General features: G+C 38.4%; 2 protein-coding genes across 5 annotated transcripts in view; both read right to left on the bottom strand.

The window, feature by feature from the left end:
- arhgap4b (Rho GTPase activating protein 4b) overlaps positions 1-2,447 on the bottom strand; it is a 65,607-nt gene extending 63,160 nt beyond the window's left edge. For 2 of the 3 annotated variants that reach the window (XM_030139338.1, XM_030139339.1), the window contains exon 1: positions 2,300-2,446. The gene's annotated coding sequence lies outside the window, so the exon portion shown is untranslated. Of the gene's footprint in view, positions 1-2,299 lie in introns of all 3 variants that reach the window. The other variant, XM_030139340.1, reaches the window with a different exon arrangement.
- A 1,592-nt stretch (positions 2,448-4,039) lies between these two features.
- LOC115422582 (U8 snoRNA-decapping enzyme) overlaps positions 4,040-19,334 on the bottom strand; it is a 31,108-nt gene continuing 15,813 nt past the window's right edge. For both annotated transcript variants that reach the window (XM_030138962.1, XM_030138963.1), the window contains exons 2-5: positions 17,034-17,165; positions 16,769-16,809; positions 7,943-8,180; positions 4,040-4,510 (exon numbers count right to left, since the gene is read on the bottom strand). In XM_030138962.1, coding sequence (XP_029994822.1) covers positions 4,265-4,510; positions 7,943-8,180; positions 16,769-16,809; positions 17,034-17,165 — 657 coding nt within the window. In that variant the 3' untranslated portion in view covers positions 4,040-4,264. The remainder of the gene's footprint in view (positions 4,511-7,942; positions 8,181-16,768; positions 16,810-17,033; positions 17,166-19,334) is intronic.

Below are 19,334 nucleotides of genomic sequence, written 5' to 3'. Positions count from 1 at the left end.
TAACATTTCACCACACCATCTGTGGAGAATTACTCTGTACCTGCAAATCTCATAGAAAGTTTTCAGCACCAGATTAATCCTGGTTGTCATCACTGCCAAAAACACACACACACACCACAGGACGACGAGTTTCAAGGTGGCTGCAGAGAACTGATTACTGGTAATGTACAAGAAACTGTGGCCAGCAGTGACTAAGGTGCATTAAAAAAGGGTGGAAATTAACAGCTTTTGGCAGCGTAGCTCTTAAATATATTTAAGGTGCCTTTCAGATTCTGGTGGAGTAATAGCGAAGAGGAAAATTTGGCATCAGGCGGCTCTGTAAAATTGAAGCCAGGGGGCACATAAAAATTTCCACTGCTGTCCAAGAGTCCTGCCATGGTTGAATGTTATGTGGAGGATCATTTACAGGTAATGTTTGTGGAGTGCATACCTGTAAGTCTTGGCGAAGGGCAAACTTGGAAAATAAAGACAGGGTTAAAAAGTGAAGTGAAAACCACGTCTGACAGTTGGGCAGTGTGAGGACGAAAGGCTGTCGAACAAACCACATCCACACATCAGGACCCACCAAAACCTCCACTGCTCCACCAGCATGTTCTCTTTAAGTTTGTGTGACAGAGGGCTTTTTAGCTCTGGTTCTGCTGTGCCGTTAAATCCATTACTGAGTTTTTCTCTTGCAGTGCTGCTTTTGAAAACACAGACCCAGTTTTTACAGGTTTTACTTATGTGTTAAAAACGTTCATTCTTTAAGTGATGACGGGAGTTTCCTGTCTTCTCACAGGTGGCCCCGGAGCATCGGAGAATAAATCAGAATCAGCATCTTTTTACGTACTGAATGCATGTGCAAGTGCAGGAAAAGCACCAGTCAGAAACACAGTGTTTGTCATCATCAGTGACTGGTGCGAGTAGTGGCAGATATTCTGCACATTTTTTAGACTGTGTAGTAAAGGCAAGATGGAAGCTGCTTGAGGTCTAGCTTTTGCTTCTCAGACAAGACAGGACTTGGGTTTTCTACAGCAGTGATTCTTAAACTTTTTACAGTGGAGTGGATATATATATTTTTAGCCAAGCAGCGCCAAATCTCACGTCATCATTTTTGATTGAAAACATTAGTTCCTGTGCTAAAGGTGTCAAACAACATATATTTATATATAATATATTAAAAATAACAAATCTTTGTAAGTAAATTTTGTGTGCAAAATATAAACAGAGAAGTGCCATCTTTCACTGATGAAGTGTCATTAATGAATAAATGAACCTGTCATCAACAAAAAATAATTACTCAAATTCATTTGTCGTGAATAATATAAAATAGAAATGTTTTTAAAATATTACCAGTGCTTAGGGGGGAAAAATATTGAAATGAAATAAGGTCAGGAGTGTCAGTTTTACTATATGAATGTATTTGATGTTTTATATTTCAGCATTAATTCTCATTATTTATTTTCTTTCAGTACATGATGACTTATATAATTTATATATAATTTATAATTTATTTTTCCCCAAACATTTCAAATACCCCCATTTGAGAAAGACTGTTCTAGAGGAAGTTTAAACATTATTTATTATCCTGTAGCCTGCAACATGTACATGAACTATACATCCACAGCCGTGATTTAACGTTAACTTCCTTCACTTCATCAATGAAAATGTAATCTCTTGTCAACAGGAGCAAGGTTTCAACACCAGACTGTTTTTTTTTTGTTTTTTTTTACCTGATCACAGTCTTTGTTATTACACTCTCAACCAACAGCACACAGGGAATGCTACTTAGTAGATGCATGGGGATTCCATTTAGATTTCTTCATGTAAAATAAGCTGCCAATAAAACGTAGATGAAAAACAGAGAGGCTATTAAGGGTAGTGATGCTCTGACGGACAAGAGTGTTGAGTTATATTTACAATGGCCATAAATCACTCTATATGGTGAAGACACTCTGGAGGTGCTCCACACAATGGCCACATAAACACCTAAGCATCTGAGGCACAATTACACAAGCATGTAAACACACACACACACACACACACACACACACACACACACACAAAGCATCAACACTGGAAATGGTGCACACATATTACATAATTGATACCTCTAACAGTCAGCAGCCATTTGTCCACTTAAAAAAAAAAACCCAAGTGGATGCAGTGTCCTTTTAAAACATTAAACTCTACATAAACACAGAGGCATATTCACTTTAGTCACGCATGTACACAAGGAGCACGCGTGCACTCACACATCACTTACACACAAATAGAAATGTACACAGTGACAAAACTGCAGCGTGACAGGCGTACATACCTCACTTTGTGCTCCTCTGCTCTGTTTCTATCTGTTCCTCAGCTCTCCTCCTCTCCTCTCATCCCTCCGTTCTCTCTATCACACACAGAGAGAGCAGTGTGTTTGAGTCTGACAGATTTCTCTCAGCTCAGTACCCTCCTCCTCCTCCTCCCTCCCTCCCTCATTTCTCAGGCGCACACACACACACACATACACACACTCAAAAAAACAGCCCTCCCTTCTTTCTTTCTTCCCTCTCCTACCAAATATGCCAAATAGCCTCCTCTCTCTCTCTCTCTTGCTCTCTCTCACCAGATCTCCCTCTCTCCTCCCCCTTTCCCTCCCTCTCCTCCTCTAGTGGAGCAGTGCGAAAGCCACGGCCCAAGCCACGCCCCCCGCTCTCTCCTCTCCTCTGGGCGGCTATAAATACCGCTGCTGCTATGAATATACCGTCTTTCTCTCCTCAGCATCCCTCGCTCCCACTCTCTCTCCCCTCTATCCATCCATCCATCCATCCCTCGCCTGCACTGCCCTCCCTCCCTCCATCTCCATCTCCATCTCCCTCTTGAAATGTTTTTCTGATGACCTTGTATTATTTGCCCTACCAAAACCATCGCATGACAGCATCCTTTCTCTTCATCTTCTCACACTCTGGTGCAAGATGCAACCGCACATGCATGCTTCACGGAGGCATGTCCCCCAAGCATCTACACACACACACACACACACACACACGCACAAACATGAAAGCCTACAGACTTGAATACAACCACAAACAACAGCATTTCGTCTCCTGTGCTTCCTGTCTGTTACGCCGGATGCGGTGCCTGTTTCCTCTTGACAGCTGAGAAAAACACATTCTGATCTACATATCGACAGAAAATCACATTCTACTTCACTCGTCATTTTATATTAATACAACGATCAACACTAATTCTATTAACACCTGTTTGGAGATAAATCCATCTATATGAAGTTAGGATTAATAGCTGCACCTGTCTTTGTCAAAGCCATTAGTTTACATCAAATCTTGCTAAATACAAAGCAGAAGAAATGATTAGATTCACTCCTGGTGCTCTGTCTTTTTATTTTCTGCATCCAAACATGCATAGTTGATTGATTGCACTGAATGCAGGGTAATAAACCTGCTGCGTGAATCAAAGGCAAAGTTGATTTCTGAACTACATGTACAGTAAAGCATCCAACATGTGGATTCACCTGCAGAAAACAATGGTTAGACTCAGTAACATTAAAGTAGGAGATATGAACATTAGGCAGCGTCCTGCCTATCTGTTCTTGCTCACTCCCGACAATATCGTCAGGGAATGAGGTTACTAACATCTGGTGCAGGCGCGTTATGTGCACCGGGGGTACACTTAAACAGAATCAAATCTTCGGCTGCAGGCTATATACTATGTCACGGACGTAATTAATCCTCGGATTGCACTGGGGCTGCTTCATAAATGAAACCAAGAAAAATCTGAGCTGCTGCAAGACAGATGAAGAGTAAGACCTGACTGAAAACAAGGTAAATTTCTACTGATTATATCCCTTTGATACAGAGTACCACAGGGCACCTATACATTCTCCATATAAGGCAGTGTTGTGGTTGTTGTGCCCCACTTGTGTGATTCTTTACAAGTAGACTGGCAGATGTGCATAAGTAGCTATGAGAACCATTAAAATGCAAAGGAAACAGGATGCAATCGGTGACTGTATAATCTTTCACTGAACACATGATTCAAAGGAGGAAAATGAATCTACAGAGAAAATGATTTTATTTTATTATTGCCATTAATGGTAACGCAGCTGATGAGGTTTTCTCTCAACTGTTTGATGCACAGTAGGCAATTATGAGTCACAGGCTCAGAGTCAGCATGCGAGTGTGTGTATCTGGGGGATTAAGTGTGTTATGGAAGAATTGTGTTAGTGATAGCCAAGCGTTACGTAGGCTCAACAGGACGTTCTTATACGTGTGCAGGTGCTTCAAGGCTGTTTCCCTTTTGCTTTAGTGAGTTCAAGGGCTGCCCGCAGGTCCTTCGCATTGTCTTTGTGCGTCTCTAGAGAATGTCTGAGCGCTTTGTGTAAAAGGTCCGGGGTAACCAGGCCGAAGCGCAGGAGAGAGTCCACCAGCTGAGAGCGGGCATGGCCAATGAACGAGTGCGACAGGAAACACGCCAGGCCTGCGCTGCCTCTGATGGAGTAGAGCGGGACTCGGACCATTCCCAGAACCTGGAGAGAGAGGAAGTCAGGTGATGAGGAACGAAGCATGAGATCAGGAAAATGGCCGCAATAAATCATTCTAGAGAGAACAACACCCCACCACCTGCCCCATACACACACACTGAGCTCTGACTGCTCCAGCCACCTTATATTACTTTATTTATTTACTTTAGTCATTTTATTGCATTTTGCACAAATTGCATATGTCACTTGAACTCAATAACTCATCCGTTTAACTGTTACACCTTTACTGTCTATTTACCGTCTCCTCAACCCCCTGCAGTTTATGGCTAATGACGTTCATTTTGTCTCCTGTTAATGTCATTCTACTTTTCTTTTTTTCTTTTGTTCAGAAAAGGGATGTAACGATATGAAAATTTCATATCACGGTTATTATGACCAAAATGATCACGGTTATCCTTATTATCGCGATATTGTTGAAATAGTGCTCAAAATGCTGAAAAAGTACTTATACAAACACTGAAATAGTTTAACCAAGTTGTATTTTGAAAAATAAATAAAATTAAATAATAGCCACAATGTACTTTCTGTTGGCAGAAACATTAAAATATTAACATGTTAACAATCAAATATACAATTGTGCATTAACCCTTTCATGCACGAATTATGAGAACCTTAATCAAAATTTTTCCTGAGTGTTTTTATTCCTCTTTAGGCATGAAAAAAACAATGGGATAGAAAATTTTCTTCTGAAAAATAAATAAAAAATAAAAAAATAAAATAAAATAAAAATAATTAAAAATACCTTTTAGAATACATTAAAAAAGTAATAATGAAAAAAAAAAATTCTTATGAACCTATTTGTCATGAAGTTGCAAAAATATCCACTCAGCTGGACACCACACATTTAATTTTTGACACACAGAAACATGTATTTACTGGTAAATTGTGTGAAAACTGTGGGGAAGGCTTGTGATTCTGGGGGTTTATCCTCAGGAGAGATCTACATGTTACCAATTCATGTCAGAAAAGATATGTAGTGTCTTAAAACTTTAATAAAGATATGTATAAAAAAAACAGATGCCCGAGCCACCTCAGCTGTTTCGGATGCCTCCTGGACGCCTCCCTGGGGAGGTGTTCCGGGCATGTCCCACCGGGGGGAGACCTCGGGGAAGACCCAGGACACGTTGGAGAGACTATGTCTCTCGGCTGGCCTGGGAACGCCTCGGGATCCCCCCGGAAGAGCTGGAGGAGGAGTCTGGGGAGAGGGAAGTCTGGGCATCCCTGCTTAGACTGTTACCCCCGCGACCCGGCCCCGGATAAGCGGAAGAGAATGGATGGATGGATGGATGTATAAAAAAAAAAAACATAAACAAAAAAACAACAAAAAGAACAACAAAATCCATGAATATATAAGAGAACAGCTGTAGAATAGCTGTCCACTGTAGTGACTAGTATGCATGAAAGGGTTAAAGATGGAACCTTATGGCCATTGTTCGACCATTTTCCATATCAAATTTGAGTTGTTTGAGTTTCTTTTGCATAGATAGATAGATAGATAGATAGATAGATAGATAGATAGATAGATAGATAGATAGATAGCGCCTGGAGTGCTGCTGCTTCTCCAGGAAATGAGCAGTACCATTAGTTTTCACAGTGCGGTAATCAAACACAGTTATCATGATAATTAGAATTTAAACGGTAATACTAAGCGTCAGGAATTTAACCACGGTTTATCGTTATACCAGTCATCGTTACATCCCTAGTTCAGAGGCGTGTTTATAGTTATATTCTACTAGCGCACTAACCCATGGGGATTCACGGGTTCTAGATGTGATAGTTTTTATGGTGTTGCGTATTTGTGCATGCTGTTCCACATTTGTCCAGCAGTCACCGCCAAAGTGTTCTGGGTATAGCAATGTGATTGCAAGGCCACTGTATTCCAAAATTACTAATATCTCCGAAAATATGGGTCCTATCAACTTGCTGTTTTCGCTAGTCTGTTCCTTGACCAAAAATATATAAGTATACCAAACTGCAGCAATCAGCTCTTTCCAGATTTTGTGTGAATCCCCAGACACACACACGCACACAGAGGCCACTTGGCTCTTATAATATAGATGTTATGTTATGTTATGTTATGTTATGTTATGTTATGTTATGTTATGTTATGTTATGCTTTGTTATGAATATCAAGCATGGGGGGTCCTCTAACAGTCAGAATAAGTTGCAGTAATGTGTATTTTGCATTTTCAGTGTTCCCATAGTCAGCTCAGACCTAAGAAGGAACTAAACAGACACGTTTTTCTCACACTGTTTATATGGCCAGGAAAACATTTGCCTGTGAGTATTTTTCCGTTCAGTTATTGTATGAATGTATGCTAAAAATAACTCTGATGTAAACCTTTGTTGTTGACGAAAGGGGCGTTAATTTACAGGACAGTTAATTTGTAAATGCTAATCGTTAGCATGTCTATGGAATTTGCCATTCAAGTTAGCCTCGAGCTAGATTTTATTTCTTTCCACTTAATTTATAATGCCATGTAAATGTAATAAAAGCAACGGACATAACTGAGACATATTTTGTATGTATGTTTCGCAGTTTTACGGTGAGTCTCAAGTAAAGCTTTGAAGAGAAGTTTGACATCCAGTTTTTCTTGGGATACCTGTTATCTGTCTGCCGAGCTAGTCGCTACACACACATACACACACACACACACAAGCAGGGGCAGAATAGTAGTTATACTCTGTTTATGGTAATATTCTATTAATATTCTTTTTTTCTACTATGTTCATTTTTGCACCATGGGGCCTTAGATTTTTTTGTAATTTCAGTTTTCTGTATGCGATTTACATATGTGTAAATTTGTACATATTATAAGTTATTTTATGGTAGTTTTTGAATTTTATTTTATATTTTATATTTTATCTTCTCATGCTACAAAAACCAAGACCTGGGTAAATATATTTCATTCTATCATGTACCATTGATCAAATGACAATAAAGGTGAGTCTGAGACATTTGGCAAAACTGACAATAAAGCTGACTTTGACACACACACACACACACACACGCACACACACCTACACACACACACACACACACATGCAGGGGCAGAAAAGTAGTTGTATTCTGTTTATGGAAATATTCTATTTCTTTTTTTGTATGTTCATTTTGTACCATGGGGCCTTAGAGTTTTTGTAATTTCAGTTTTCTGTATGCAATTTACATGTGTGGGTTTTTTTTGTACATATTAGAAGTTATTTTATGGTAGTTCTTACATGTTATATATTTTATTTTATATTTTATCTTCTCATGCTACAAAAACCAAGACCTGCGTAATTATATTTCATTCTATCATGTACCATTGATCAAATGACAATAAAAGTGAGTCTGAGACATTTGGCAAAACTGACAATAAAGCTGATTTTGACACACACACACACACACACACACACACACACACACACCTATATTACCTCCTGTCCGTAATCTGTAGCCGTGGTTACTGCCGCTCTCTCCACCTCTATAATCTGTTCCTCCTCCATCTTCTTCACATAGAAGTGAGCGATGAGAGGAGCAGAGGATGGTAAGGGAGTCGGGGCGTAGCGGGAGTCCACATGATCCTCCACCGAAATGGGGACGGCCACACCCAGCTCCTCCAGCAACTCCCTGCCAAGTCCCTCCTCTAGGGTCTCCTTTGATGGGTTAACAAGCCTGAGGAGTGTGTGTTTGGAAGCAGAGGGGGGGGTCAAAGGTCAGAATCAGATATGAAAATAAACACTGTCAGTTGAAATGCTCTCCTGAGACTCCCTCCCAACAAACAGGATTAAATAAATCAAAGAAACTGCGAAGCCCATTGGATTCTAAGCCCAGGACTAGAGCCATTCTTGCCTCAAGTCACAAGAAAGTCACAAGTCACTGGATGTGAGTCTCAAGACCAGAAAAAACTAAAGGGTGATGTTTTGAGACAACTCTGTGTTTTTAGGTTATGGGCAGTGATGGCAGGATAGATGCAGATAAAGGCTAGACTTGTCTTAAAATGATAGATGCAATGCTTTGTTTTTAATCTTTACCAGGGACTGCTTTTCTGCGCTGTGACAGTTTCATTTACACTATTTATTGACACTCGTCTCACAGCCATGTCAACTTTTGCAAAACACTTCATCATATTTCCTCAACTGTGTCTACTTTTGCATTGTTTATGTCTCGTGTGGGTTTTGTCTCCAAATCTGCACGTTGATTTCATAAATATTTCTTAAGTGTGGACATTTCTCTCTCTCTCTACAACACTGACAAACTGATGGATGTTTTTATTTCAGCTTCAGTGCTCTACTGTCTTTCTGTTACAACTGCCTCAAAACTCTGCTGCAGAAGAAGAGAGCATGTTACACCAATTTATACGTCATTAATGTGAATTAATTTGTTTTTTTACCTCCGCCAAGGAGGTTATGCTTTTGCTGGGATTGGTTTGTTTGCCTATCTGTCTGTCTGTCTGTGTGCAAGATAACTCAAAAAGTTATGGACGGATTTGGATGAAAATTTCAGGAAATGTTGATACTGGCACAAGGAACAAATGATTAAATTTTGGTGATGATTGGGGGGGTGTATTGATCTACCTTGATGGAGGTCTGCGCTCTCTGAGTGCTTTTCTAGTTGCCTCCCCCAAGGAGGTAATGTTTTTGTCGGCATTTGTTTGTCTGTTTGTCTGTCTGTGTGCAAGATAACTCAACACATTATGGACGGATTTGGATGAAAATTTCAGGAAATGTTGATACTGGCACAAGGAACAAATGATTAAATTTTGGTGGTGATCGGGGGGGTGGGGGGTGGGGGGACTGATCTGCCCTGGCGGAGGTCTACGCTAGGGCTGAACGATATGTACAAAATTTCATATCTCGATATTCATGCCAGATATCTCGATATCGATACGATATGATATGACTGCGGGTTTGGTGAAACCCAGGCATTTTTCAGAAAAATACAAACATCATAATACAAAAGAATGTGGAAAGTGCCGTTTTATTTATAAGAACTCACTGCCAGTCATCAACATTAACATAAAGTGCGAATAAATTAAATTTGTTGTGACTTCCAGAGCTGTACATGCAGGGCAAGCAAGGGGGAAATCTATATCGTTTATATCGTTGCTTTTTCGATATTAATATCTTTAATGTTCATATCTAGATATCGAAACAATAACGATATATCTTTCAGCCCTAGTCTACGCTCTCTGAGTGCTTTTCTAGTTTATTAAATGAAATCCAGTGAACAACACAGATCGGCTGTAGGGCTACAGTAGTGTATTACCGGCAGGCTTGTGTATTATTGTTTTGCTTAGTGTGTAAGAAATAAAAAGTGTGTGCACAACTACAGCATACAAAAAAGTATTGAGCACAGAACAGTAAAGCAGCATTTCAGATTTGTTGCATTTATTTGGCAGTACAATATGTAGGCTATTGTAAGAGCTGTCAGACTTTTTATTTATTTTTTTATTATTGTAGCTGTCACTGAGATATGTGTCTTTGTTTAGATATTTGATCTGTATGTATTTTTTTGGTTGATAATTAATGACCCCTGCTGTTGGAGAAAGGGTACATGTCAAGGTGGTCATGTGATCCTTCAATCAGTCATGTGATGTGATTTAGCAAGGACAAAGAGTTTAGTTCTGTTTTGAACGTATGGAAAACACACCTTTTTAAACAACTACTACTTACTTTTGGTTGGAGGGTGCACACGGTATGGAGTACTTCTAAATGTTATTTATATTGATTTGCATGTCACGTATATGTTAAATATGGTTTCAATTATGCTTGATGCCAACATTTTGATATTATACGTTATGGTTTCTGTTATTTCAGTTTTTCACGGTGGTTTGGTGTTTGAGCCGAGAGAAAATAAACCAACCATTCATCAACCATCAGTTGGAGCGTGGTTCTCTTCTCTAGCCGGAAGAAAAAAAGTTTAGGAGCAGCTACAATTATGCACCTAAACTCCAAAGTATAGAGGATATGAAAACACATTGTACTTGTTACAATGTCTAAAGTTGTTTGTGTTTTGTTGTATATCAAGTGGTAAAGCTGTGTTAAAGAGGATATGTTGAACTTAAAGCAGTATGAGTCACCAATATTTTGGTGGTTTAAGTACATTTTGCACCAAAGATTAGCCAAAGTGCTCGGTATAAATTACCTGGCAGTCACCTTCATTAAGTTTTGTGTAAGTAAGTGAAGTTTATTTAAAAAGCGCTTTTCAAAAATCACAAAGTGCTGTACATAAAATAGGTGCAGTAAAACAACATAAGAATAATGTCATAAAATAAATAAAAAGGATAAATCCATCAACCAAAAGCTTTCCTAAATAAAAACGTCTAGAGCTGCTTTTTAAAAGAGTCCACGGAGGGACAGGGGCAGGTCATTCCAGAGTCTGGGGGCTACAGCCTGAAAGGACAGGTCTCCCCAGGTTTTAAAATGACCCTCTGGGACCTTCAGGAGGCTCTGGCCTGAAGACCTAAGGGTGCGCCCTGAGGAGTAGGGGCACGACAAGTCATTAACAAAACAATTTACTGTTTTGTGCTCCTCCAGCTCTTGACAATACATTGATGTGAGTTTTTTTTTGTAACGTAAAGTTGATAGTATTCTTTTTTGATAACAAATGAGCAACTCAACACTGTAGGTTACATCTCATAAGTACATTTCTGCCAGTGTTCTGTATCTATGCTGTGTATTTTGTTGTCAATTGCAGTCTAATCCTTCTTCCCAGAGGAACTGTCAGTAGTCTTCTATAGTGGTGACTTTGTTGCCTGCGGCTAAAACAAGAACATAAAGACATTCATCCTGAGCCCACTTTGCCCAGGTGTAATGTGACAAAAAATCAATCAATGTCTGTCCCAACATTCTCCTTATTTCCTTAGTGACGTCTTTTCCAGATGGATCAAGCAGATAGGGTCTACATAAAAAACACTTTCAACCCAAGCTTCCTTCAAGACCTTCCACAAATGCACCTGTTTATGGGCCTGGCCAAACGAAAGTGAACGTCAGGGTAATTTTTTTTTTTTTTTCTAAAAAAATATTTTTGATTACTTATTTTGATAGCATGAAAAACATATTTCTGTAGTTTCTAAAACTGTGTTTAATTAATTTGTATCTGAATTACAACTGGATATATAAGAAAATATATGAGAATACAGTGTAGATTAAGAACAGTAAAGGTTGTAAATTAATGTATACAGCACAAATTCAGAATGTAAACAGCAATGTGTAAATAAATATGTCCAAAATATATGCCTGTGTCTAATCTTATATTTCACAATAATCAAACACTATAAGGATTTTGAATGTTATTCATTATAAAAACAGCAGAAAGATGTGGATTAAATATAGTAATGAAACATATGTGGCCAAAGACTGATAATTTTATCAGCATCTTAATCAAATCTTTGATTATTATTCTGGTCCATCACACTGAACAAACACCTCACTCCATTACCATGAAATAATGTCTTTTAAAACTAAAATAAAAATGATATCAGTTTCTTTTTTGGATATAATGTACTGTCATATATTAAGAAAAGTGTGGTATACTAAATAGTTACACTTTTTGGTAGTTTTTCCAAACCTTGTATAACTGCTGTATATTTTTCCTCACTCTGTTACTTTGCCAATGTTGATAAATTCATGTTTTTAATAAATATTTGGTTATTATTCCTTAATGGCATGTTAAAGTACTTGCTTAAACCTACAATGTGAACTGTTATGGTTGCTGCTAAATTAATTTTTAAAAACAGATAGGGAATGATTAGTATTGCTGCACAGTGCTTTCTCACTCTGTTAACTTGGCCAGGCCTTTAGACAGTAGGTATGAAGATAATGACATGATTAGTAACTGCACAATTACAGTCACTTTGACATTTATCTCTGATTTTGCTTCTCCATTTGTTTGATAAACAACACAGCAGTTATAATGTTTTAACATGATTGTCATTTTCTTCAATCTCAAAAAATGATTTCAACACCTAAAAACAGACCATCTATAAAATGCTATAAGGGGTGAAGTACACGATCAGGATGTTACGACCTCCACCTCTGGGCTGGGTTATTCATTAAATTGAAGGAACTGGTCACTTTATATACATTCAAAGTCATTTTAAATCAATGGGAAAAGGACAAATGTGGATGTAGATGTTTTTCTAATTGACTGAATTGGGTTCAGCTTTGAGTTGTTTTTAAGGAAAACTGTTGTTATACTTTTAGTATCTTTTAAAATAATGATGATGTTTTATATCTATGTTCTTATCAGTTTTAAGTTTGTTTTTAGTACTGACTTTAATTGTGTTTATGTATATTAGTGTTGATGTATTGCTGCGATTTCCATTTCGTGTAACTTCTGCTGCTGGTGTATTGGCCGGGGCACTCTTGAAAAAGAGATTTTTAATCTCAATGAGTTTTTTTTTTCCTGGTTAAATAAAGGTTATAAATAAAATAATAAAATTTGGGGATTCTGGGTACTTGCGCAGGAGCCCATGCACATTTAGGGCCTGCCTAAGCTGCACAGCTGGTTTTGTTAGGCAGAATTTTTTATTTAAGTCCAGTTAATGCATAATGTATGCACATGTAACCAAGCAAAACACACTTATTTTCACCTATTCCTAATTATATACAGCAAAATGCAGTTGCTGTTAGATTAGCATGAAACTGCAATAGTGACTTAGGACATAGAGTAGCTTACACTCCCTCTGTAACGATCTCAGTTACCTCCCAGTAGAGAAAAGGGTTTTTATAAAACACCAAATAATGTATTCAGTAAGACCTCCAGATATATAAGATGTCAAAAAAAGCCCATCTTAAAAAAAAAAAAAAATCCACCCAACAGTCAAATGTGGAGTGACTTTTTTTCCTTTTTCTTTGCCAACTTTGTATAAGGACATGAATTGAAAAGGCAGAAGGTGGTTCAAGTCAAGTTCAACTCATTTTTCAAAATATATATAAACTAATTAAAATGTGCTCTATCAAAATGGCTTAATAGGATGATGGAATTAAGGGGAAAAAAAGCAAATTAAGCATGACCATCACATAACACATGTGACACATTTGAACCCAGGGGTCAGTGTCATGATGAATCAGACCTGCTACACCTCTTTTTGATGAAAAAGCCTGGAGGCGTTGGGGCGAAAAAGTAGACATACTCAGAAAGAGGTGTAAAAAAGGTGGTAAAATCTGTAAGACTGTGTCTCAAAGTATGCTGCAGTGGAGTGACTTACTGAATACTGGTCTGTGGTGGGCTTAGAGAGTGTGTGTCGACCCTGACCTTAACCCATAAAGCCCCAGTGTTACTTAATTGGCAATTCCCAAATAATTTTTTCTCGATATTTAACCTTCATTAAGTGATTTATCACCAGTTATTGTAATATTATCTTCTATATTTTGTGTTTTTTCAGTGAAAATCAGGCATTTTCTTACATTTAATTCACTGATCATGTAAATATTTGTAAAAGCTCAAATTAATGTTGAAGGTTATTAAATCAGAAACAGAGAAAACTGAAGAAAAAGTTACTTTTTCAGCAAATCCATCATTAACTGAACAAAAACCAAGTGTCTCCATCCACTGTCATTGATCCAACTCCATGGGTTTTCTTGGTGAATCAATGTTGTAGAAGATGACAGTGTTTCCACGGTAACTACAGAACATCTGAACGTCCAAATGGGTCATATCTGATGACCATGAAAAGATGACAAACTGTATTTTACACCAATTATTTACATGTCTTGATAGGATTAGTGGATCAACAGGTATTAAACAGTTACATCAGTAGATGGTTTAGGTCGACATGGATGTTTGGGTCTTTATGGGTTAAAAGTATTGGTATTTGTATTTATAAAGATGACCAAAAGGTGGGGGAACACAGCATGGAATGTGAGATCAGCTCATGACTGAAGGGTCACCGGTTCGATTCCACAGCCCAGCAGAAAAATTGTTGGCTGATGTGCCCTTGAGCAAGGCTTTTTACCCCCTATTTTCTCCCCGGGTGCCTGACATGCCAGTCCACTGCTCCTAAGATAAGATAAGATTTTATTGATCCCACCATGGGGAAATTGCGCAGTTGACAGCAGCAAATACAGAAATACAGTGTGTGGTGTGCTCCTGCATGTTCAGGTAATGATGGGTTAATTGCAGGGGGTCAATTTCAGTGTGTGTTTGCATGTCCACGTGTAAAATATATTCTGATAATGGCTAAAATTTACTTAGGGGGTCAAATGAGTGGCCATTTTTGTCAAAAAAAAAAAAAAAAAAAAGTTGTAAGAAATGCATAGAACTGTGTTGAAATAATGCTAATCCATTTGTGCACAGACTACTGATATTATTTGACAGTGGAAGCTATATTTTCAGAAATATTGGATTTTGAATAGCACGTGTATGTGAAAACTTTTGCTGGTGGACGGACGTGACATTACCCATGATGCTCTGGTCAGTACCAGTACTTTATTAGGAATAAACTTATATACTTACTATTGCTAATTCTCCTCTTATTCATAAATGTTAATATTGTGGATCTAAAACAATAACAGCTGACACAAAAACACAAAATGTGGCAGTGGGCAGATGTGACATGGTTGTTACAGATCCCATCATACTGATGCTCGGCAGCCATGTCACCGTTTCCACAAATGATCCCTGTGCAAAAACTAGGATCAGAATTATTTATTGTATAGTTTATCATCATACTAAAGAGTAAATAACAATATAGAATTGTTATTTCTTTATAAAAATGCTTATTATTTAAAAACTGTTGATTTAAAAAGTGACATGTGACATTCTTAATGTATGTATTGGCGTAACATAAGCAGGATGGATCAGCACCATACTCCATATTGAATCTGTAGAAATAAAACATGTGATATGTAGTATATAATCTTGTAAGAAAAATTGGGGAATCTAAAAGAATAGAATATTTGTTTTTCAGGTAAATTCAGTTAAAATATAACTTGGCCATCTGTGACATGAAAATATAGCATTAATTGTGTGAATTGTGATGAATTGTGATGAACTGGCGACTTGTCCAGAGTGTACCCTGCCTTCGCCCCTATGTAGCTGGGATAGGCTCCAAGCGACCCCTGTGACCCTAGTGAGGATAAAGCGGGTTCAGAAAATGAATGAATGAATGAATGTGATGAAACTGGACATTTTTGAGCTGAAAACATAACAGATAACAGAACTGAAATCCTGTAAATTTGCATAACTTGCATTTACCAACACAAAGTTCCTTTGGGGATTCACTTATATTTATTTCTAACGCGCAAAGACATAAATAAGACCTCTAAGCAAATTTTAGCCAATAAATAAACCAATAAAAACCAATAAAATAAAATCTTAAAATAAAAAGGTATACAGGAAGGTTACCCTTTGACTGGCCATGGCTGCTCTGGTCCTTGGGCTGTGGCTGTGCTGCTGGGGGTTGTGTGGGGGGTTGATGGTGTCCTCCCCTCCACGGGCTCTGCGTGCTGCCCCCCCATAGATATATTAATTTAAATTAATTCATATAAACTCAAAACTGATCATAACCGATACAAATACATTATTACAAATATTAAATTATTTAACTCGTTATTGTATTGTGACTGCATTCGCCACTACCCCCACCACAATAATACTAGCAAATCAGACTACTGGTATTATTATTATGTATTTTTGTGTTATTACAATTATTTTTTTCCCCTTCACTGCCCCCTCTCTCTTTCTCACTTTCATTCACACCCCCCCTTCCCCTTTCCCTATCGCCCCTAACCAAGCTATACTGTTTAGTTGCTATTTACATTTATGATCCTTTTCATTGTAATATGATGTTGTTGTTGTTTGTCAATATTCTGTCATTGTTGTTGTTTTTGGTTTGTTTGCTTATTTGTTTGATTTCCCCTTTATGTGTTGTTGTTGTTGTTGTTGTTGTTGTTTTTCTGTCCACATTGTCTTGTTAACTATCACTAATAAAAAAAATAAAATAAAAAAAGGAAGGTTACAAAGGTGGGTGAGGGGTGTCAGGACCCACAGGTCTGTAAAAGGTTTGAATATGAAGGGCAGGGTCCATCATCAAAGACCTGAACTTAGACCTGAGGGCAGATGGGAAACCAGCAGGACATCACAGATCTACACCAGGAGGACGCCATTTGATCAAAGGGTCCTGCTGTGGGTTATTTGTTGTTGTTCAGTTGAATAATTTTGATGACTTAGAGACAAAAGATAAACACACAGCTCCTAGCTCCATGTACCTGTGTGCATAAAAGGATAAAACAAAAGCAGCAGCAGGAAAGACTCACCCTCCAGGGAAACCCAGCAGACCGTCAAAGCGCATCTGCATCTGTGGAAAGTGACAGAGGTACTTATACACACTAATGCACCCACACAGAAACACCAGCAGACATGTACATACACAGAGGGATGCTTAGATACAAACAGGCTCACAAGGAACATGAAAGGAAAGGCACACAGAAGTGCATCCACAGACTTCAGAGGAATCAGCTGAAACACTTCTGCTACAAAGCTCACATAGAAACACTTGAACTCATCCATGCTTGTTCTTACCAATATGATATGTCTGAGGGGAATTTTCCCAAACAGCTGAGTTTTGGTGTCACAGTAGAGCATCACATGACAGGCATGCCTGCAGCCTTTGCATGCCAATGCCTCTGCCCTCGACAGCTGTCCACTGGCCATCTACAAGAGCACACACAAACACAGAAGAAAAAAAAAAACTAATCAAAACAGTCACAGCTGAGTGGTTCCTGTCTGATCTGTCTGCTTCTGTTTTTGCCTCTGTTTCTGCTCGAATGCCAGGGGTTTGTTTACATGAAGAGTCCTTTGACAGTATGAACCACATGCAGTGTAGAGAAGCAGGAAGAGCTGCTGATGGGAAATAAAAGCTTTAGCTCCCCCTGGTGGTGTGGAGTAAGTATAACTGTTGGTGTAGGCCACAGTATACAGTGGTATGAAAAAGTTTAGGCATCCCTCTGAGGCTGCACATTAACCCTTTGATGCATGAATTATGAGAACCTCTTTCAAGATTTTTTTTTCCTGGTTTTATTCCTCTTTATGCATGAAAAAACCAGTGATTTTTTATGAAATTTTTTTAAATAAAACCTGTTTTTTATGGAGTTACAAAAATGTCCACTCAGCTGAACACCATGTGTTTAATTTTTGAAGCAAAGAAACATGTTTTTTTTTTTTTCAAAATTATATTTATTGTCATTTTTGCTTTATGCACTCAAACACTCACAAAATGACAACAAAACAAAGAACCTATCAACAGAACAACCAAACAAAAACAAAAATTGGCCCATAAAAATTATGTTTTCATTTCAAAATACAAATGCCCTTTTAACAATTGTCGAAGCTTCCATTCCCATATATGTAAGAAAAAGTTCCCAAGTCTTTAGAAAGACATCATCCTTATGGTGTACTCAACAAGTGAGATAGTCAAGGGAAACATAACTAAAAACTGTCTTATGCCGTTGTGTCCGGGTGGGAATCTGATCTGAGATCCAGTTTACAAGCAAACATTTTCTGGCACAAAAAGTAAGCATTCGATATAGTTTTTTGTGATATTTGTTGGCAACAACAGGGTCAGTTATGTAGCAAGAATAGGGTACCAATTTATTAATTAATTGAGCGTTGATTTATTGATTAATTTAATTATAGATTTATAACTAAGCTTAAACTTAAATCAACCCAAAACAATAATTTGGAAATCTTGCAAAAGTGGTGGAACTTTTTGACGGGACAGGGAACCCGAGCGTGAAAAGGCAGTACACGAGAATAATTGAGGCAGGAGATTTATACACATATAAATAATTTATTAACTAAACTAAGATACACAAATAACATAAAGACAAGAGACAAATATGATAAAAGGGAGCAGGAGATTGTGAACAGGAGATAAGTAAACTAAATTGGTAGGTGGCTATATTAAAGATATAACTTTAGTGAGGTTAAGGTGAGGTAAGCCTACTTCAATTGGAATAACACCAACTCAGATAAATCAGGAGCAAGTTTTCTTACAAGTTGTCGCGGTGTGGATGTAGCAACCGGCACGGCCTTGACGGCGGATGGATGAAGTTGGAATGATGTCTTCTGAAGGACGTGGGTCTTGACTTTTCTGACGGAGTTCGAAGCAGTAACAGGCTGTGAAGCGACGTGCTCACGCTGGAGGTCTGAAGTTCTGCTGGCTGGAGGAGGTGCACAGCTGGCTCTGGCGGCTGGTTCTGGAAAGCTCGCCAGGAGAAGTGGAGAACAGCGAAGATGGAACAGCTCTTTGAGAGCTCAGAAGATGGTAAAGACTCTTTGCGTGGTTGAGAGCAGATAAGGTGGAGAAAGCTCTGTGAGAGCCCAGGAGATAGTAAAGCTCTCTGTGAGAGAGCGGATAAAGATGGAAACAGCTCTCTGTGAAGTTTTGAGAGCGACGGAGATGGAACAGCTCTGATGAAAAGTTGGTTTCATTTACTTTTATAGTTCTGTCCGAAAACCAACCCGGCACGCCTTCCTCGTGCATATTGATGAGTCATTGATGCCTCGGGGCGTTGCCTTCTTTGTCTGTTTTGGTGGTAATCCAACCCACCTCGTGCATACTAACGAGTCTCACGTTTCTCTTCCTTTTTAGGAAGACAGAGGAGGAGAGGACAGTGTGCAGACTTGTAAGAAAACTTTGCTTTCTTAAATAAGATCCTTAAATAAGATCACTCAAACTTTATACATCACCTGTAACCTCACTTGGCCTTAATAAACTAAGCACCATTATTCAGACATCTTATTAGCAGTAATATTCTTACTTTCAACATAATTCAAGGTAAACATGAGCAGGACACACATATGTGAAACCACAGGTCAGGC

This window comes from Sphaeramia orbicularis, chromosome 7 (assembly GCF_902148855.1).
Source record: "Sphaeramia orbicularis chromosome 7, fSphaOr1.1, whole genome shotgun sequence".
NCBI classification, from domain to species: domain Eukaryota; kingdom Metazoa; phylum Chordata; class Actinopteri; order Kurtiformes; family Apogonidae; genus Sphaeramia; species Sphaeramia orbicularis.
This window is presented reverse-complemented; position numbering and strand designations above follow the sequence as displayed.